The following is a 22,473-nucleotide window of genomic DNA, read 5'->3' on the forward strand; positions in this document are numbered from 1 at the left end:
TCACGTTCAAGACACAGCAGATGTTAAATGTGGCTGAACCTTCAGAGACATCTTAGGAATGACTGGAGAAAAGGTCACAGGGGTCTGAAGCCACACACTGTGTAAGCCGTTGTACTAACTCAAGGAATTTGGGTTATATCCTGCCTGCCATGGAAAAGGTTTTTCATTCATTCACTCCTTCATTCATTCATTCACATAATCATTCACTCACTCACTGTTGTTTGTTTTCTTCAACAAAGAAATGGGGTAGTCAGCTCTGGCTTTCAGGAGGATCCCCTTGTTTTTAGTTGCAGGGAGTCAGGAAGGAGGAAAGGGCAGAGGAGGCCCCAAAGGATGTAGCACCAGCAGGAAGCCAGCATCACCAGGCCCCACTTTTGCAGCTCTCCCAGGCCCTATCCCCTTCCAGTCACACCAGTCTCCTTCCGACCCTTCGCCCCTGCCGGGCTGGAGCTCCTCCCCTGCTGTTCCTTATGCCACTGTCTTTAGGCCATTGTCTCAGATGGGCCTTCCTCATTTACACCTCCACTTCTAACCCCACTTCATCCTCTTCTCTTCATTGACATGCCTGCAGTCTCAGATTCTCACCTTATTCATGTACTTTGTCGCTGCATGCACCCCATTAGAATGTACGCTCCTTTAGGACAGTGTCCTTGTCTGTCTAGGTAGCTGCTGTGTCCTGGGACATATGGCAGTGTCTGGCACATAGTATGGGCTCAATAAAATTCTGTTGAATGAACCAATTCATAGAAGAACAAATGTATGGGAAGATATTGCTATATTCCAGCCAAGAAACAATGAGGGCCAAAACTAGGGGAGTGGAAAAGAACGTACAGTATTCGGTAATCAGACTCCTAAGTGTAGGGAAGGAGGAAAGAGAAAAAAGTCCAGGACAGCTCCAGGTTTGCAACTTGAGAGACTCAGTTTTTTATAGAGATGAAGAAAGGAACAGATGGCACAGAATTTTTGTTTCTGTCATATGAGAAAAGCAAAGGATTTATTTAGGGCTGGTAGCATGTCATGTGCAGCTTCCAGGTGGCTATGCCCCACATAGTCGGAGCTCCCTGCACCTTCTGTGTCCCCAGAACCATTACATTTAGCTGCTGGGGGAATCAGCTACCTGACTGTCTTAGACTGCAGAATGGGAGTTCCTTGGGGCGGGGACAGAACATCTATCTCTGTATTCTCAGAACCAGAAGAGTATGTGGACCCCACAGAGTGGGCCTCGAATGAGTGGAAGTAACACAAGAAGACAAGCAGGCACAGGGGCAGGCAGCCATGGGCCTTGGCTGAAGGCTCAGGGTCAAGATCAGTCATCACCCTCCAGGGCTGCTAAATTCACTCTATAAGTCATAGGACAGTCCATATAGACTGAGAAAGGAGGTCTCATCAGGTAACCTCAACACCAAAAGGGAGGGGACAGAGATGAAGGATCCAGGGAAGTCACAGAGGAGAAACAACCAGAGAAGTGCTCTGGAGACAATCCAGACACAGCACTAGGAGTGTACTGTCCAGGAGCAACATATAAGAAAGGCGTCGTGAACACCAGCATCATTTTTTATGATGCTAGCATGAGAGTATTGCCCCAACTGAAAGAGATGGCCAACAAAAAGGAGGAGGGGAAGGCAGGATGAAGAGGAGACCAGTCTTACTTATGAACTCTTGTGTACAAACCCTAACTAAATGAGTGTCTATCAGAATTCCAATGGCACATTTTTAGAAAGAACACATCATGACCAAGAGGGTTATATTCCAGGAAGGCAAGGATGGTTAAAGGAATGAATTAAATATACAATTCAAAAATGTAGGAAAAAACAACAAACTAAAATAAAAATGTATTGAGTCACAAAAACAGAAAAGCAGTATAAATCATACATAAATCAACATTATTACTTGAAAAAACCCAATGAAATAGGGAAACCACTAGTTGATCCAGAGGGGAAAAAAAGGAAGAAATAACAAACACAAAAAGTGAGAAGTGAAAAATGAGGGGAAATCCTATTGACCCAGAAGAAATCAAAAACATTCATAAAAGACTATTTATATATTTCTTTGGTAATAAACTTAAAAATCTAGATGAAATGAATTTTCTAAAATATGTAATTTACCAAAATTGATCCAAGTAAAGGCAGGACATTTCAACAGACCAATTTCCATAAGAAAAGGAATATATAGTTACCAAAAATATCCTGTCTCCCTCAACACACATGCGTGTGCACACACTCACACACACACACACACACACATACACACACTTTCCCAGAGAAGACAGAAAGAAAAACAACTTCTACAGTTTTACAAAATAAGAATGAGTACCTGTGAGAAGTCATGTGTGAGTGTGCACACACACACACAAAGTACAAGAACACTCCTGGTAGCACTGTGGTGGCACCAAAACTATTAACCAGCCAACCTCCATCAAGAGAATAGCAGATAAGTAAGCTGGGATATGTTCATCAGCAGTGAAAACCCATGAGCTAAAAAACCACATAACAACATGGGTAAGTCTCAAAAACATCAAGCAAAAGAGAAAATCATAGAAGGATACAAATGGCATGGTTCGTGCTTCAAAACAGTCAAAATTAAACAATATGTTGTTTAGGGATAGAGACTAAGGTGAAGGAGTTAAAACAGCTGGTCTGTGACACTCCGCTCCTTTTACAGGAGGGATGCTTCTGGGGAAAGAAGGAAGGCAAGTGACCCCATCTAATCTCTTGTAAACATGCTGATAACCAGACTACCTAATAAACAGACTAATGATATTTGCTAAAATGAGGGTTCTTGTTTCTGGAATGCCCTTAGCAAGATGTCCCTGCTAAGGATTACTTACAGTAAATAGACCCAGAATTTACAGATTTATGAGCTCTGACTCTCTGGGCTATGTAGTAGACATGTTTCACAACTGAATACTATTCATGGGGTGAGGAGACCTGTGGACCTCACTTGGAGACTTTGTCTATGGCTCTGAGCCAGAGAGCACATGTCTGATGCAGGGAGAAAGGACCTGGGGGTCACAAGGGATGTCCCAGACCTCGCCCTGCTTCCCTACACCGCTACTGCCTCATTCTCAAAATTACTGGCATAGGTAGATACCAGGTAAGATCTCCGATTTTTCAGTTCTAATTTGATAATCTGATCCTTTGTGTTAGCTCACAGAATAAGTTGTTTTCAGGCTAAATTAGGAAGAAAAGCAAGATGATAGTGCTGGGGAGCAGAGGAGACCACCAGAAAGACCTATGAAGGATAATTCCAAGTTACTCTGAATAAAACTGATCAGTTAGGTCATAAGTAGAGTGGTACGACTCATAGAATAGGGAAAAATATACTAAAGTTTATATCTGGTAAGACTCTAGTATCTAGAATATTAATTATTACAACTCAATAGTAATAAAACAGTCCAATTTAAAAATGAGCAAAGGGAATGAATAGTCACTTCTCCTCAGAAGATGTACAAATGGCCAATGGGAACATTGAAACATGCTCAACATCACTAGTCGCCAGAGAAAAGCAAAGCAAATCAAAATGTACACCACTTCGTGCCCACTGGGATGGCTAGAATTTAAAAAGATGGACAATGATAAGCATTAAGGAGGATGACGAGAAACTGGAACCCTCATTATATTCCTGGCAGGAAGATAAAATGGTACAGCCATTTTGGAAAACAGACTGGCTGTTCCTCGAATAGCCAAACAGTCACCATATGACCAGCAGTTTCACTCCTTGGTATATGCCCAAGAGCACTGAAAACGTACATGCACAAATGTTCTTAGCAACATTATTTACACTAGCCAAAAGATGGGAATGACCCAAATGTCCATCACATGGTAAGTGGATAAACAAAATGTGACACATCTGGACAATAGAATATTAGTACAAAAAGGAACCAAGTCATTTGTAGCATGAACCAGTACATGTTGTAGCACATATACATGGTTCAGCATGCATACATGTTATAGCATGTGGCTGTGTCATGGTGTGCACACGTATGTTGTGGCATGTACTACTGTGCACTACAGCATGTGTGCATCTTAACATGTTGCATGACAGCTAGTCGCACAGACCACACATTGGTTCCATTTCTATGAAGTGTCTATTTATATGAAATAAAAGACATCTGAAGACATCAGAGAGAGAGAGTAGATTAGTGGTTTGGGGTCTGATGTGTCGGGAACAGAGAGGAATAAAGAGTGTCTGCTAATAGGTGTGTGGTTTCTTCTGGGGGTGGTGAATTTCTGGAATATGACAGTGATAATGTGTATGCAATCTGGTGAATGTATTAAAACTCATCAAATTTTACACTTTAAAATGGTTAATTTTTTGGTATGAAAATGATATCTGGGGGGAAATGAGAAAAAAAATAAAATACCACTGATGGGATATCCTCAGGGATAGCCTGGCTCACCCCATTATTAAGGGTAAGCTGGGGCCTGAATGAAGAAGCTTCCCTGTTCAAAGCCGCACCAGCCGAGGGAAACCTACCTCCAGATTCTGCCCCCCACTAGCCATGGAAGGAAACCGGGATGATGAGACTTAGTAAGAAGGAATATAATTTGCTATTCACAAAATGTGCTCTAACCTCCATTTGGAGTTCAGACAATAGTCACATCAGATAACTACCAATAATTTTAATACCAAGTGGGCAGCTGACCTGAAATTAACCCACTGGGAGCAGTTAGGACTCACCAGGCCATTCAGCTATGATGCACAACCCAAAGCAGCATCCCTGCTTTACGGGCATGTGCCCTCGGCAACTGTACTGGGCTCCGTCCTCACACTCAGCAGGGCTCTGGGCTTGGCTCAAAGCTCCGCTTTCACCATCTTGAAATTATTATTAACTTTAACTTTAAACTTGTGTTTTACAAGCGAAGTCCACTAGGCCAAGGGAGCATGTGCAGGCATAGAGGAAGTAGGTGCAACCAGCACGTCACCATTCCTTGCACCCTTGAGCACAGAGTTCTGTCGACCCATGGGACGAGGCAGTTCAGTGAGACAGGAAGCGAGTAGTACCAGGTGAGTGTGTTACACCCGGGACTGGCTGAGCAGAGTCACGGACAGCCCCGCTCTCCAGGCAAACCAGGACTTGCTTTACATGAAGAGAGATGGCAACCCAAGGGCCCCATCCCATCTTTTCTCAGTGGTGTTACCTTTTCCCCATGTTAGCCAACCACTTAGGCTGAAATGATGACATAAGAAAAATGAGAAGATAGGACAGCCCACAGCCCACAGTTCCTGTTCCTTTTAGCCTTCCTGGCTCATCAGTAAGTTGAAGGTAGAGTGTTGACAGATTGAACACATATCAAGAAGCGAAGTAAAAATAGCTGAGTTAGTTTTGAACAGTGTTTCCACTGTTCTGGTAAGAACAAAATACCTGTGCATGCAGGAATGACAAACTACCAAATTTTGCTGATTCTGCATATAGGTTAAATGCACTTTTAGTTGCATTTTAAACTGGCATTGCACAATATAAAGAGGGGCAGTAAAATTCCTGTTCATACTTTTAAACCTTAACGTATCTTTCCTTACAATGACATTAAATAGCCAAAACAAAACGAAATATTATAACAAGGTAAGAGAGACAGGGGAAGGAAGTAAAAAGATGTTTAGTATCTTTAACAGCAGTTTTTCCCATTCCATTTTGCCCACAAATTGTGTAGCAGGCCCTGCCTGAAGTTGCATCCCCATCAGATATGAGAAACAGGATCACTGTCTGCTTGTCTCTCTGTCTTCATTTCTCTCTCTCTCTCTCTCTCTCTTTCTCTCTCTTTCTCTCTCTCTCTACCTTGCTCTCTCTCTCAGCCTGAATGTAAGTACTGCTGGTAGAAAGCATGTTCTTTAAATTAAAATAGCAATAAATAAATAAATAAATGAGCAAGCAAGCTACCAAGTATCTGCTAGATCAGTTCTTCTCCCACCGGAGTATGCATCCCATCCACCAGGAGGTTTGCACAGCACAGAAGGCTGGGCCCACCCTCAGAGCTTCTGATTCCACAGGTCTGGGCTGGGGCCTGAGCGCTTGCATTTGGTAAAGCTCCCAGGTGTTGCAAGTGCCGCCACACAGCACTCAGAACCGCAGGTCTAGAGTACGTTTACCTGGGCCTTTGACATTTGTCCAAGCTGTGAGATGCCTTACAAAAGGTATGTTCTGTTACCTCGTAAATGTTCAACTGCTCCACTAAGTCCAGGTCAGTCCCTTTCTTGTTCAAATGCCGCTGGGACACGGCTGCAATGCCCAGCTCCTCCAGGCAGTCCACCACGTCGTAGAAGGTGTCTTGGTCTGGCAATCCGGACAACGTCTAGACAAAGAAAGAACAGGGCACAGACATGTCTTAAGGATCTGTCTCAAGGCTCACGAGGCATTTTTATTTTTTGCATAGTAGCCAGTGGACATGATTATAACAATGTGGAACAAGGCAAGACAGATGACAAGTTCATTTGACAAAAGAGTCCTTTAGCAAAAGCAGAATGAACCCCAAGATCCCACCACCATAAGGTGCTGTGTACTCCCCTCCCCTTAAGTGTAGGTGGAATACTCCCATGACTAGGCTACATTATATGGCAAGGGTGGAGGGGTTTTACAGTTGCTATAAGGTCCCAAGTCAGCTGATCTTGAGCTAATCAAAGGGGAGACTACCTGGGGTGGGCCTGACCTAATCAGGCGAGCCATCTAAAACCGGGCTGAGGTCTTTCCTCAACTCAGACACTAGAGAACGGTTCTCCTGCTCGCCCCAAAGCAGCAGCAAGCCACCATGAGTTGTACAGCTGCAAGGAAATGAGCTCTGCCAACAACCACAAAAGCCTGGAAGAGGACCCTGGGCCTCCGCTGAGACTCCAGCCCCAGTCAACACCTTGACTGCAGCTTTGTGAGACTCCGAGCAGAGGACCCGGCTAGGCAGTGCTGGACACCAGCCCGTGGAAACTGTGAGATGAGAAATCTGTGCTGTTTTAGGCGGCTAAGTTTGTGGTAATTGGTTACATGGCAATAGAAAACCAACACAGTTGGTGATCAGAAAGTCCTGTTAAGATCCATCTACCAACAGCTGCAGTGATAACAATTTAATGATTCCCTTTTCTTTCCATTTGGGAGGCCTTCCCCTTGGTCTGTGAAATTTAGGAAAACGTGAGAGATGTCAAAACAGCACCTCAGGGACAAAAAAATAAATAACCTAAGAAAAGACTGACTTCTCCTTGTTACAGGAAGGATGATCTCAGATCAAGCCTCCTGTCAGAACTGGAAGGAGCTTTTTAGGTAATTTATTCTAAGTCCCTTATCTTATAAAATGAGGGAGATAAAGGCGGGGAGGGGAGGAGTTTGCCTGAGGTGACAGGAAGTTACTGAAGACTTGGAATCAACCCTGGGCTCAGAGCTGCTATCCTAGTGTCCTCCCCTCACACACTCATGCCCTCTACACAAATTATTCTGACCTTCAATTTCAGACACAGTCCCTATTTATTTCCCTAGCTTTGCATTTCTAGGAACCCTGCATACATATTTCAAAAGTGCTGTAAACATGGTGACCTGCCTTGGAAGAGAAAAACACTAATACTTTCCCAACAATCACTTCACAGCACCAACTTCCCTAACACTTCTATTTCGGGGCTATTCATATCAGAAAGAATGTCTTTATTCGTAATGCAAACAGTGCCCTTTTCCTTTCCAGGTGGAGCCAAGAGGATACAACTCACTGTTCTTTAGATCAGAGATGAATGAAAAATCACCAGGAACCAGCAGTTTAGTAAGTCGGGGTCCCAGCAAGGACACAGAACAGGGGGCTGGGAACCAGCTGACGCTGTAATAAATGGGGCACACACCTTAAGCAGCCAAGGGTGCAAGAGTGTGCGTGCCTGCTGGCACCAGGCCAGGCACTCAGTCACCAAGGCATTAGCAAGCACAAGGGCCTGCTGAACGGTGCCCAGCTCCCAAAGCTAATGGAAGAAGTAGGCACCCGTTCAAAGATGGCTATCATCGGAACAAGCCCATCCTTTGGTCTTAGTCTCCAGCACTTGGTTAAAAGATGAGGAGACGGAAATGGCAACACCAAGGCCAGGGCAGGGCTAACAACTGGAGGTGCCCTAAACTGACTGCTGAGTCCACCCAACACCAAAGGCACAATCTGAGGAATGCACTGAATGGTGTTTGGCGCTAGATTGAAAGCTTCTGTACCCCAGTGCAGGGGCCGGGATGTGCCACACAGACAGAGGTGGCTGGGAATCTCCTCACCTCTCACTTCCCCTCCTTCTTCCCTTTTTTCCCTGCTGAGCTCTTTTTCTCAGAAGTTTCCAGGGGGTTGAATTCCTAGATCTAACCTCCATCACTTTAGTAAGTTCAACCATGATTGGTTGGGAGGGTTGCTATTAAACAATTAAACAAATAGGTCTATAGAACCAAACAGACTTATGGAGCCTTTGCTCAAAAGCAGGCCAAGAATTGAGTGTACTAAGAGGTCAGTTGTCATTTCCACTGTGAAAATTTGGGCTTGGGCCAAGCCTGCGCTCCCTCACCTTCCCTGTCCTTCGCCACAAACAAATACAGCATCTCTCTCACCTGCACGGGCAGCGGACTACACGTCCCAGAAACACACTCACCTGTTTCAGCCACTCTCTCCCACGCCGGCCATTCTGCCACACTCCCACCTTTCCCCAGGCCCTGTCCTCCTGTTCCAACTGATGCCAACCCGCCACGGTGCCCACTTCTGGCAAGGGGGCAGCTACTCCAGAACAGTCTGGGAAGCAAACGCCTCCTGACACCTTCACTCTCAAATAACTGACCCCTCATGGCCTGTTTCCTGCCACCTCTCAGATCTTGTCCTGCCGGACCTTGTGGCAAGCGAATCTTCCACAGGGGAAGAAATCTCTGTGCTAAAGGACATTTTTGTCTCCTCTCCCAGGGTTTTCACGGATTCCATCAAACCAGTGCGGCCAAAGCCTGAACACAAATGTTCATGGCAGCATTGTATGTGAAAACCAGAAGCTCGAAATACCCCAGTCTCCTTCAATGGGTGAAGGGTAACCACAAACTGTGGTGTTACCTACACAAGGCCAGGCACTGCAGCAGAAAGGAGTGAACTATTAATGCACCTGGTAACGGAGATGAATCTCTACACTGAGAGAAGCTAACCTGGAAGGGATACATCCCACACGATTCCACGTGACATTCTTAAACGGCAACACCATAGTGACAGAGAATGAATCAGTGGTTGTCAGGGCACAAAGGGGGGACTGGGATGTCATCATGACAACAGAGATTTGCAGGGAGATGTTCTGTATCCTAATTATGAAGGCTATCCTTAACTACATGTGTGTTAAAACTTATACAGCTAAAACCCAAAGGAAAAAAGTCAATTTTTGCTGTAGGGTAATTAAAAAACAATAAAATGAAATACAAAAACAAAGGCAAATACTGAGCACAGATTCCATCCAGGTTACTTACCCCTTGGCCCTGCTGGAGCCACGTCTCTCCCTGCAGCTCCCTGGAACCCTCCTTCCCTGAACTTGCCAGCCAGCCCCCCAGTAGCACCCCTGGCTACTCATCTCCCCATCTGCCTCAGCTCATTCTACAAGATGGTCAATAGATGATCCCCCCCCACCCCCCGTCAAGTGGGGGGTTCCCACTGAGGGAATTTCAGCCGGATCAAGACAAGGCACTACCTAACTTCAGCTTCCACGGCAAGAGGTTGCTTCTGAAACTCCCTCAGACCTTCTGATGACATGGTGCTGGGGCTGGGGGCGAGGATGGAGGTGGGGATTAATTAGTCTGGGTCTTGGAAACCGCCCATTGATGCCCCTGTTTAACAGAGGCACATCTCAGCCTCAGAAAGGACATGAGCAGCCTAGAATTCAGTCCCCTTATGTTGTCACAAAAACGTTAAATTTTTGAATTCCATATTTATTAGGACCTCTTTTATTATGTTGATACAAAAGTTAGGGAAGCAATATAATAATTTACTAGATTTCAGAGTCTAAATTTTTTCCAGATGCACATAACATTCCCCTTCAGCATCTTGTCTGGGTCTCAGAGGACTGTCCTCACCGGGGCCGTGAGCACAGCTAAGATCCGACAGGAGACAGCACAGCCGCTGTGGGCGCCAGCAGCCTGCTGACCTTTCTGAGGAAAAGACAACATTCGTGGTGGTGTCCTCAGGACCTGCCTGGACTCCCCCGGGGCCAGAACTAACAAAAGATGGGTCAGAACTGCCAGACAGAAAGAGTAAGCGAGGAATTCCTGGACATTAAGTGCCACACGAGGCCAAGGAAAGTATGACACATAGCGGGTACCTGCCAGGGACTGGCAGCAGGACGGCCACGGCACACCAGTGCTGCCAGGGCCAGTAGGGCAGCCGAGCACGGCCTCTGCCCGTGAGATGGGCAGCACTGACATGGAAAACACTGGGCAAGGGAGAAAATTCCATTTTTGCTGAATTCAGTGTTTTCCAAAACCATGTCAGTGACTGAAAATGACGGGAAATGGATGACCTTAACCTTAAAAAACCAACAGAAAATTGCTTTACAATTGCATAGTAAAACAAACTCACAGGTTTTTAAATGAACATGAAATTATTGTCTACCAAAAAGTGGTGTTCGCTCTCCACCAGGACTGCAGCAGATTTTCCCGCATCCTCACCAACAAATGCCTTCTGTTAAAAAGCGTCTACTGCCGACGTGACCAGGGGAAATGTCGTGTTCTTTTACGTGTGTTTCTTTTAATCCTCACAGATTTAAGGTTATTATTTTTTTTCACTGGGTTCTCAATATATTTAAAATACCATTATTTTCTGTTCCATGTTTTTGCAAATAATTTCCCAGTTTGTCACTTGCCTTTAGCTTTTATTTGTGGTTTTCATTTTTACAAATCAGACCTTAGCGTTTTGTGCACTGAGATATTTAAGTCCTTTCCTTTGGAAATTTTCATGACTGGTGTTATTATTAAAGTAACCCTTTACCTACCAAAGACCAACTAATCTTCACATCAAGCTATTTCTCATCTTTCTATGGTTTGATCTATTACATTGAACTCCTTAATTGATCTGGCATTTATTTTGGTATATGGTCAAAGTGTGTTTTTGTTTATTTCCATGTAGTAAGGGGTCCCCCAATAATAAATGAAGCTAGCCCAGCCCCCTTGATTCGGTCGCAGCGTGAGAAGTTCTGTGCACTGGGGGCGTGTCGGCATTCCTCTGGTCCCCTCATCTTTGTGCTGAGCAGAGAGCCAGGCCGCCTTGTTTTAATCCTGAGAGTGTGCACGACATTTCCGTATCTAGTGGAAGTTACTCCTTATACTTATGCTGCCCTCTCCTCTTTTTCCCCAGTCCATGAGGGAAAATGTTCTTCCAGTTACATTTCAGGAAGAGGTTCTGGGTGTTGCCCACGGGCCTGCACCCGGCAGCCTGTGGAGGGCACAGGAAGGCCCACGGTGGGCTGGTGTGGGGCCTGGGGTCCAGGGTGCAGCGATCTGGAAGAAATAACCACCCGACCCAGTCTCAGGTCTTAAGGAGGAAGGGACGGAGGGCCTGCCTGGAGGGAATTCCAGTCCCAAAAGTAGGCTGTCCCAGGCCAGCAAGGGACAAACCCGCTGTCAGAGCAGCATCTCTGGGGGTGAATACTGAAGACTACGACACCCTTCTAGGTGGTGACTAGGGAGGACGTGACCGGAGGGTGAGAGCACAAGGGTGTCATCACCACCGTAAAAGGAGGATGAGACTGGCCCCACCCCCCGGAATTTTTCATTCAGCCCCCAGCAGTCAGAATTCAATAAGCAGTGGAGTAAGAGCCCCTTCATCTCTTTCTGACTGTGTACTATTTCCGTAGAGTAAACTTGCTAATTAACTTCTTAAGGAAAAATGTTTTTAAAGAGACATCTACATAGGAAAAGTTGTCATAAAATTCTTGCTGTCATAGTTCTGGTTTTATTGGAGAAGACCGAAGCACGGGAAGCAAGCAGACACTCACAGGGCTTCATACATGTGTGCGCCAGCACACATACCACGTGTGAGTGTAAAGGGTTTTCTCCTGAGGGGAAGCACACCACAGTCACAGTTCCCGCCGCCATGATGGGGATCCCGGGATGGGACACTTGGTCAGAAAGGCAAATTCTAAGTTTTCACACTGTATTAGTTCCCTAGGGCTGCCGTACCTAATTACCACAAACGGAGTGGCTTCAAACAATAGAAATGTATCCTCTCAAAGTTGGAGAGACAAGAAGTCTGAGAACAAGGTGTCGCAGGGTCACACTCTCTCTGAAAACCCTCAGGGAGGGTTCTGCCTTGCCTCATCTTGGACTGGCTGCTGGAGACCCTTGGCTTTCTCTTTAGCACCACTCGGCTTACAGGTGTATCACCCCAGTCTCCGCCCCTATCTTCACATGGCTGTCTTCCTCACAGACATGGGTGCACATCCTCTTCCCCCCAGGTCTGTCTCTTCTCCTGTTCTCATAGGGACACCAGTCTTATTGGATTAGGGCCACCCTAATGACCTCATGTTAACTTGACAATATGACCCTATATTTTCAAATAAGGCCTCATTCATAGGTAGGTACCAGGGATCAGGACTTCAACATGGCTTTTGGAGGTGACAATGCCACCCATAACAAACATTGACCAACCTTGTTCACTAAAGTCATTGCATAAACTAGCAGCTCCGTGTCGACCCCATCTTTTTCCTCCAGGATTTCCATGATATTTGACCAGGGTATGACTCCTAGGAGCAAAGCAAAATCATTAGGAACAGCATTCCACATTCCTTATCCAACTCCCCTCCGAGTTTATCTACAGACTCTTCACCCACAGATGGCAGTGTCTCTCAGTTGCCAAATATCAAAGCGTGACACATGCTTCGAACGAGGTGACAATACACCCCATTATCCTTGTCCACTTGAAAATGCATATTCTTCAGTGTCAGGAGGCCTATCAATTTACTTGGAAGGTTTCTTTATTTTAATTATGTGACTTTCAAAAAGTTCATTCATATGCAGTTTTTTAGGCCATGTGTTTCCCTCTCTGAGTACAGAAACTCTCGAAGAGCTCTCTCTGTGCATCAGCATGCTACACTCTGACCTCCTGCAGGGGAGGGGATACGGGAGCCATTCGCACTTGTGTTAGCAGTGGGCTCCAGGAACTCATGGTGCAACTTGAGTCTAGCAAACATCTCAAGAACAGAAGTATATTATCTGTATTTAATCAAGACACAACTACTGTCTAAGCACAAACAAGGTACAAGGAACTCGGTCTAGTGGGAGGCTTCCCTCGAGAGTTTTAGCATCTAATGGGGCAGTTAGGTCTAAGCACCAGAACACATGTCAGCACAGAGTGAAAGCACTCAAAAGGCAAGAGCACTTGTCGACGCCTGCCACTCAGCCAGGGAGGTCTCGGTGCAGAGGTGGTTCCTAGGTGGGGCTCTGCAGGTACAGGCTCATGGGTGGTTATCCTCTGGCTCCGGGAGGAAGTAGGAAGACCCTGCACATCAGCACTGCCAAGGCCATGGCCACTAAAGGGACACAGTACCCTGACCCATTTCCTGTCCCTGAGACAAATATTTGAAGTGTTGCCCTGTCCCTGGCATAGCTGTGTGGAACACGAAGCCCTTTCCTGCTTTCTCTATAAAGATCTCAAGGATATTGTTTATTTTTCGCTGATGAAAGTAAATTCTAAATGAACCTAAAACCAGTGGCTTCTAAGTGCTGGTTCTTGGACGGGTTGTGTCGGAGCTGAAACATCTGCTGAAAAGGGAATGGAGATCCCTGAGAAGGCACGACGTGGGTTAAGCTGGGGCAGTTTAGAACCAGGAGGTACGTGCACACATTAAGAAAAGGAGAGAAGACAGAGTGCTTTTAAAAAGGAACAGGCACCTCCTATGCATGAGAAAGATGGAGATGTAGTTTGATGTAGAAATCTGTTGGCTCTCCAGCAAGTGAACAGAAAGCCTTTTCCTTGAGCCAAGTTACTCAGTTGGTCGGAATGAGACAGGCTTCCATACCCTTTCAAACCCTGAACACAAGAGCATGAGCCTTTGCCTGTTAAACTGCTAAATTCTCTTCTTGCTGATACTTAGACTATGTGGAAGTCCTCACCTGTTCTTCAAACCCCAGCCAAGTAACCACTTCTGCCCTCAGGACAGTCAATCAGTGTGGTTGGGTCTCGCTGTCCAGGGGCAGTTCAAGCACTTGAGGTGCCCATGCTTGTGTTTGTAACAGTAACAAGAGCAACTTCTATTATTCACACTCAGCACCCAACCTGAGCAGATAACACACACCCGCGTATAGTTAAAGGGAAGACTGTGCAGGAGAGAAAGCACTGAAGCTAGGAATGTTAATGGTGCTGTTGGGCCCAGAACTGCATCTGAACGCATTGGAGCCAAAGGTGCCAAACAGAGCAAGGGAAGAAAAGGCCGAGAAGCAAAGGCAAGCACCTTGCAGAGAGGGAAGTAGCCAGATTATATCCTCTCTCTCCTGACATGTAGATCGACACACCTGTGCACCATTTTCTCCTTTGTAATGAAAACACGCAAACACTAGCTTGATTTAATTGAAAAGCATGTTCTTCAGCTAAGGTATCTGATTCTCTCATTATTAGTTAAGGATTCCAAGTCTGTAAACTAGGGTATATTCATACACTGTTGGAATGAAGGTTCATTCTACTTTGATTGTTGAAGGGACAGAAAATGGGAAATACTCAGAAGAATGAAGGTGAAGGCGAGAAAACATTTTGGTCCAACATGGCGGCCTTGGGCAGGCTCAAGCTGGCCAAGGTCAGGCACTAGCAGCTGTACCCTTCCCACTAGTGGCCACTGGCCAGAACTAAGGGGTCCTCCAGTTCACCCCAGCAGCACGGCCTTTGCTCATCCCATACAGTGGTTATCTGTGTGTGTGTGTGTGTGTGTGTGTGTGTGTGTGTGTGTATAGGGGGAGGGCTCCTGTTTTCAAATCAGAAACCATACAGTCTTACTCCTTCACATACCAGAGGAAGAAACTGAGCCCTGGAATGGTGGAATGAATGGTGGCTCAGGAAATGCATCTGAATCGGAGTGATGGAATCGACCTCATAGGATTGCTCTGAGGTGCCACTGAGATAAAGCACTTCACCTTTTTGCCTTAGCACTGATGAAGCAGTACACTAGAAGACAATCACCTACTCAATCATGATCCCCCGTCCCTCTCCAACTCTGCCCCCAAACAATGCAGTGCAGGCTCCCTGAGAAGCTGTTTTTTTTTTTTTCTCTGATGTTTCAAGCACACAGCTGGCATTTAAATATTTACCAGAAATATAAAAAGTTGTTACATGGGAAATTGTTAGCATAGTGTCTGTACACGATAGGCACGAGAATATCAGTAGCTATAATGGTGGTGGGGGTGGGCATGCCACCCCCAGAGGGCAGGCTCCCAGGCAGGCTCTGCTTCCCACCAAATCACAGTGCCTCTCCTCAATCCAGAATCAATTGCTCAGTACTTTCCTCCTTGGTCTCTGTATTAAATCCCAAAGGAAACGATACATTTAGCACAATGCCTTGTACAAGAGTTGGTCTAATACTTGAACAGACGGTCCTCACAGTACGTCCCATGTCTTTCAGCACAACTGATGAACACACTTAACATACACACTCTGGCCATAAATACTAATGGAGACAGAGCTCGAGTTGTCAACCCCTAACTTCCACCGTGCTCTGTGCGCTCTTCACAGATCAGTACGTCCTCCAGCAGAAGTCGGGGACGGGACAGCTTGAAAGGGAGGCTGGGTATTTTCCCTGCTAATCACGTGTGGAACAAATGTTCAAGAATTATGTCATATCTCATCACCTCACATTCAAATGAAAAACGGAACTTCTTCAAAAGCAGTACCAAAAATAAAGCAGTACTGCACCAAATTAGTGCTGACTTACAATTTATGACTGAAATTTCAAAACAGGTTACCCAGGCAGGCCACTTGCCCCACCCTCTGTCTGTCTGAGGGGCAAACGCAGCGAGTCAGAGGGAAGGGCCCCCTCCCCAGGGCTGCAGAGGCCTCTCCACCCGCTCCCTGTGGATCAGAACAAGGAACTCGCAAGGGAAGGGAGTCCCTGTCACAGCAGAATGACAAAGCGAGTCCCTCTCGCGGGCCTGCACACGCGCTTCACTGCCTTCCGATCTTTTTGCCAGGCCCCGTCTGTCCACTGGAAAAAGAAAGTGACTTCAAGATCCAACCCAAACAGAAGATAATTCGACAGCCTGAGCAGACATGTGTGTCTGCTTTAATTTTTTTTTTAAAATTTGAGGAAAGATGGCTGCCGCTTTGTCTGGGGGGAGAGACTGAGGACAGTGCAGGGCCTCTGTTCGTGCCCTAGGGTCCGCCTGAGACTCACCTTTCGTTCCAGCCCCGGAGCAAAAGTGCCCATTGTCTGCCTCAAACTGGGAATTTTTCATTTTCATTAAGTCACAAATATGTATGAGTCCCTATGTAGGACTGAGACCCCTCTGCTTTTTTGTGGGCTACCTAATTGGACCACTCAGGGCCAAAGTGGCCCAAGGGCAAACTGTCTGTACTCACACAATGAGCCCTTCTGGTTAACGCATGCGAAACGTTCACAAAGCCCCTAGGGGAATTTATTCTGGGACAACTCCATTTGCTGTTGGTGGAAGTAATTTTTGAGGACATGTAGATTATTTGTTGGTTTTCTGTGTTGATTCTTTGGATCTGATTGTTTTCATCCCCCAAAAGAATTCCTTTCTATTAAAACGAACCAGTCTATACTTTAACAACCCCATTCTCCACCCTGTCTCCCCAGAGGAATGTGTCTAAAGCCACTTGAGGAGTAAAATTTATGCCTAAACGTGTGCACAGTGGACATGCTCGGCTGGCCCTCGGTCAGCGCTGGCACCTCTGTCTTCGCTCACCCAGCTGAGAAGGAAGTGGGCAGCTGCTGCCAGCCCTGCCGGTGGAAACACACCTGGGAGGCATGTTGCTCTCTGCAAACACCATGATGCATTTATATGTTTAATTCCACCGTGGGGCTCAGGAATGCTTTTCCTAGCAGTAAAATAGGATGATGTTATACGCATGCATTATAAAATTATGGCTAAGACCACACATGTCCGTAGAGAAACACGCTGTTGAACCACATATGATAAGCAAAGTCCCAATTTTTTTCCAATAGTGATATTCTTTTCTCCCCCCAGCTGCTGGTGCTCAGTAGCAGAGAGATGACAGTAGGTGCCCACAACTTAATTTTAACAAATTGGGGGAAGATGGCCATCATTTTGTCTCAGAGGAGAAACTGAGTATAGCCCAGAGCCTCTGGCTGGGACAGTAGATGGAGCCCTGAATGAGGGTGCCACGCCCTGGGTGCATCTCAGGATCACTCTCCTGGCCCACAATGTACCTTGTACGAAATGTGAAGCCCAAGGAAGGAAACTCTTGAACTCCCAAGTCTACAAAGTCAGAGCACAACCCCAAGGTCATGAGAAGACTGGCCCCTTCTAACTTGACAAGGGCTCAGGGTTACCTGAAATTTAGGACAGGACAATGAAGAGCCCGTTCACCATTCTAAAGTAACCCCCAGAGCTGGGGAATGGGGCATAACTCCTCCAAGTGTGAATGAAAGGATCCACCTGGCTCTCTTCTCAAACACCCACCTTTGGCCCTAAATCTCATTCACTGGCCTTGCAAACACCAGCCCTGGTTTCTAAGCCATGGACAGTCTTCATAATGGATCCACAGCTGGCCCCGTGATCCACTGTTGGCCGTAAGGGATTTCAAATCTAATAGCAGATGGCAACATGCTATGGGAGAAAGAATCACACAGGCCTGCCCTGGTCTGGAGCCCATCTTCCGGACTCACAGCCCCTGCCCATCCATGAGGGTTTGTCTCTGTCACACATATCCACACAGAGGCCCGGAGTGGGCCCCGGCCTGCAGTCTGCCATGTGGGGAGCTGGCATCTGCCTGTGCATTCAGGGGAAAAGTATGGGAGCCCAGTGTATGTCTGTGGATGGTTTTCATTAACTTATATTCCAATTTTCAAAGTAACCAGTAGTCTAGTTTCTTTCACCTTTGAATTTTGCCCTGGAAGTGGGTCTCAGCGCAACACTGAGTCACAGACACAAGTGATTTGAATCCAAGAAGGCTATTTAAAGCCCTGGTTTCCTTTTGACAGTTGTATCTTGGCTGATTTGTGCATAAGCATGTGCACAGACACACACAGGAAACCATAAGGAAACACATCACCCTGTTAACACTGTTTCTGTCTGGTGAGATTAGAGGTGATGTTGCTATTGTCTTCTTTATACTGCTTTTTTTAAAAAACAAATTTTCTACATAGAGTATTACTGTCATAATCAAAAAATAAACATTATCAAGTTTTTGTTCTTTGAGTTTTGCTGGGATAATGATGAAGAAGAAGAAAGGAAGAAGGAGAAGGAGGAGGAGGAAAGAAGAAGAAGCAGCAGAAGCAGCAGCGGCGGCGGCAGAGGAAAAGGAGGAGGAAAAGAAAGAAGAAGAATCATCTTACTAGTGAAGAACCAAAAATTGTTTGTTGTTTTTTGTTTTTAAAAGGACCAGACAAAACAAAAAGGCTGAACCTCTTAGTTTCAGGCTTCACAGTGTTATAGGGGCCACAGCACAGTACACACTAAACCAAATCCAAAGCTGATTCTTCAGCAGGTGTGTAAGGCAGGCCAGTTAGGGGCCGGGACACCAACAGGGGAGCCAGGCAGCCTGTCCTCAGGCAGGGCACACGCTCAGACAGGCCATGAAAACGACACAGCAGAAAAGAGGGCCACACAGGGGCTTTGAGAGCACATGGCCATCTGACCCAGGGTAGGGAGCGTGTGGTACAGGCCAGCTGGGAGATGGGGGTGGCAGGTGGACAGGGTCAGATGAAGAACTTTGACCTAATCCTGGTGGCACTGGGAGCCATCGGCAGGTATTGGGTAGTGAATGATGTGACCAAATTTGTGTTTTAGAAGAATCTTTCAACTGCAAAGGCTGGGGTAGCACTTTGGGGAAGCAAGGGACACCAGGTGAGAGATGGTGAGGGACCCCAGTAGAGAAGGGACATGGGGTGGAGGCAGGGGTACAACCAGGGGTCAGAGCTGATAAAGCATGTGTGAAAGGAGGGGAGGAAGGAGCCAAGATAAGCTGGGCAAGATGGGAAAGGAGGAGAAACAGCTGGTCCTGTGTGTGTTCAGTGGCAGGGGCTGGGGACAGAGCGTAAAGACAAGCTCAGGGTCAGGCCTATCCTGGGTGTGCCTATGAGTGCTGCCAAACCTCATCCTGTCTCTAACCTTCATGTACTTACTGTCCCCCCGAAATATGTTTCCTACAGTGCTCAGTCCACACTAAGGGAATTCTGTTTATTCCTAATCCTGTTTTGAACATGTGAAAAGTAGAAGACTTCCTACACCAAATATTTTTACCTTGATGAAATGAGGGGGCCAGGACTACTCACCTCGTTTCGTGTCGACGGCAGAGACAGCCTGGACCAGAAGAGGCGCATTTGACTCCGAGTACTCCACGAAGACGAGCAGCAGCTTCAGAGCTGTCTTCACCACCAGGCGGAACTGCACGGAAAAGAAACCATCACACAGGGGCAGATGCAGCCATGTGCACCCAAGGCCTCGCCTCCTAACAGCAGCTGGCGCCCAGAGCTTGCTGCAGGCCAGGTGCTCCCCTCGACTTACACAAGATTCTCCATCGGTGCCTCGGGAGGCAGGACCAGAATTTGAAGCCAGGGCCTCTGGCCCCAGAGCTCACACCCATGGTCTCTCAGTATCCCAGGTAGGGGCTGCTGAAGCAGTTACAGTAGTTCCCCCTCATCCATGGGGGAGCACTACAAGGTGCCTAAACCCACAGATGGTACCAAACCCTTTGTGCTATGTTTTTTCTTTTACATACAAATGTACAATAAAGTTTAATTTACAAATCAGGCATAGTAAAAGATCAACAATAATAACATCATTAAAAGGACACCTATAACAATACACTGTAATAAGTTGCGTGAAGATGGTCTCTCTCTCTCTCACTGTTCTATACTCTTGCTCCTGCCTGTGATAATGTGAGATGATACAAGGCCGGCCCACATGATGAGATGAAGTGAGGTGCATGGCGTACACATCAGGACGTAGGGTCGGGCTCCCGCAAGGGTGACTTGAACACGAGCACTGCAATGGTGTGACGGTCGTTCTGATAAACCGAGATGGCTGTTAAGTGACCACCCGGCAGGGTGCGCATGTGCAGTGTGGACACCCTGGACAAAGGGGTGATTTCTATCCATATCCGAGGGGGGACGGTGCAGCAGGACAACACAAGATTTCACCATGCGAATCAGACTGGCAAGCAATTTAAAAGTCATGAATTGCTTATTTCTGGAATTTTCCATTTAATATTTTCAGACCACAGTTGACTGTGGGTAACTAAAACCACAGAAAGCAAAACCACAGATGAGGGGGAGGGGCAATTACTGTACTTGGTTTTTTTAAGACTAGAATATTGTGAAGAAGGAATGATCACAATTCTCATTTTTCTGGGAAGGGCACAGGGGCCAGGAGGTTCGGTGACTTGTCCAACGTCACAACAGCTGGCTCATGTAAGCAAGAATCTGAACCACATCCTGTTGTTAAACCTGAGCAAAGAAGGTCATCCGGCACCTAAAACCCACCCTTGCTAGGCCTGGGGCACAGCATTTGTGAGGAGCCACACACAGCCCAGGGTCCCTCCTTCACGCAGGCCACAGATGACTCGCCCAGAGAGATCCCCAAACCTCCCAAGTCCAGTGCAGCCAGCCCTGGACTGTGGCAGCCTTGGAAGATTTCAGGTCAGCTCAGACCCTGTGCCCACAGACGCTGCTGCAGGCTTCACCCACCATCTCCTTTTCTAGGCCCGCTTCCTTCCAAGAACCTCCGCCTTGGGACACTCACATACTAACTAACCATCTACTGTAAATGGGTTCATCTAACGCCCCACCCCCAGCAGTCTGTCTGTCAGTGCCCTGGCCCCCACAGGCAGCTACCCCGTACAGGACAGAGGGGCTTATTTGCACTGTGTCTGCAGGGCCTAGAATGGCATTTGGCACAGAGTGGGCTCAGCGATGTTTCCTCAATGAACAAATGAGTCGATAATGACCCTCACCTCCACCACTGTGGGTATGGAGAATCGGCTCCAGGCTCTCCGCCTGCAGCCCAAGGAAGACCCAGGCCCTCCTGCAGTTATCTTCTTATATCAGAACATTAGGGTCAGGTGGAGACTTCACAGAGAACCTGGAGCGCTGTGCTCTCCCTGCAGGGAACAGGGTAAGAGTGGCACCCACCCTAAGTCATGTCCCCAAAATCACGCAAGCACGTCCACTCCACTGTCCTTTTCTCCTCTGTCACACCTCCCTAGTAAACCATCTGTCTTTTCCTGGAATCCACATCTCTCTCCAGCCAGTCCTGTGGTTCTCAGCTCCCCTCTGTAGGGAAACTTCTCAAAAGAGCTGTCATACTGCTGGTTCCACTTCTTCACTTCCCGATGACTCCTCAACCAAATCCAGTGCGGCTTCTATCACCACCAAACACATTAAATTACTCTTAAGGTTGCCCATGACCTCCATGCAGTCAAACCCAATGGCCTCTTCTCTGTGCTCCTTTTAGCTCAGTGAATTGCCCTCTCCAGAAACAATATCCCCCTACCACCGCTGACCTAGGCTCCTACCTGAATGGCCCCCTCTTTGCTGGCTCCTTCTGTGGTGCTCAGTCAACCTCTAGGTGAGAAGAGTCCTCCGAGTGCACTCCTGTACCTTTTTCCTTCTCTTTCACCGTCTCTCAGTTTGAAGTCCCACCTGTGACTCAGTGCTAACTGCTGCTTCCCAGGCTTAACCTAACTCCTGGTCCAGGTGACTGCACACTCACCTGACCCCTGACACCCCCACTCAGATGCTAACAGGCACCTCACATTCAATGTGGCCAAAAGAGAACACTTGATTTTTATTCATGCTCACTCCATCCCACCTACCACTCCCAGCCTGTTCCTTGCATAGTCCCCATCTCATTCCAAGGACCCTCCATCCCCTGAGTGGCAGGTGAGAGTCACCCTGAACTTCACACACCCTGTTCTCACAACAGGTCCACTGGCCAGTGTGACAGAGCCTGCTTCGAGAGCTGCCCTGGCTCCATCCACCTCTCCGCCTCCCTGTCCACCCTGGACCACTGTGACAGCCTCCTAAGTATATACATCCAGCTTTGCCCCTGCAATCCTGTCACCAAACAGCAGCCAGAGTGACCACCACACTCTCACCCCCCACCAGCTCTGCAGTGCCCTCATGAGACAACCCACTCTTGTGGGGTTTGGGTCCTGTCCCTCTCCCTCCTGCCCAGTTTGCCCCTACCTTTCTTTGGTCATGTGACCCTATGTTTTTAACGTACCAAAGTGTGTTTATGATTGAGAGTCTTCTTGTTAGCTATTCCCTAACCAGTCACCATGGAGTGGCCTTGTCCTACCCTTCAGGCCTGAGCAGTTTCCCCTCATGGGAGGTGTCTTCCTG

At 47.0% G+C, this 22,473-nt stretch overlaps 1 protein-coding gene across 16 annotated transcripts in view; it reads right to left on the reverse strand.

Moving 5' to 3' along the window:
• The window catches only part of FHOD3 (formin homology 2 domain containing 3), a 428,661-nt gene that overhangs the window by 139,616 nt on the left and 266,572 nt on the right, over positions 1–22,473 (reverse strand). For all 16 annotated transcript variants that reach the window (XM_036009142.1, XM_036009140.1, XM_036009138.1 and 13 more), the window contains exons 7-9: positions 19,405–19,516; positions 12,593–12,687; positions 6,147–6,290 (exon numbers count right to left, since the gene is read on the reverse strand). In XM_036009142.1, the coding sequence (XP_035865035.1) occupies positions 6,147–6,290; positions 12,593–12,687; positions 19,405–19,516 (351 nt within the window). The remainder of the gene's footprint in view (positions 1–6,146; positions 6,291–12,592; positions 12,688–19,404; positions 19,517–22,473) is intronic.

The sequence above is a fragment of the Phyllostomus discolor genome, chromosome 9, assembly GCF_004126475.2.
Source record: "Phyllostomus discolor isolate MPI-MPIP mPhyDis1 chromosome 9, mPhyDis1.pri.v3, whole genome shotgun sequence".
Classification (NCBI taxonomy): Eukaryota; Metazoa; Chordata; class Mammalia; order Chiroptera; family Phyllostomidae; genus Phyllostomus; species Phyllostomus discolor.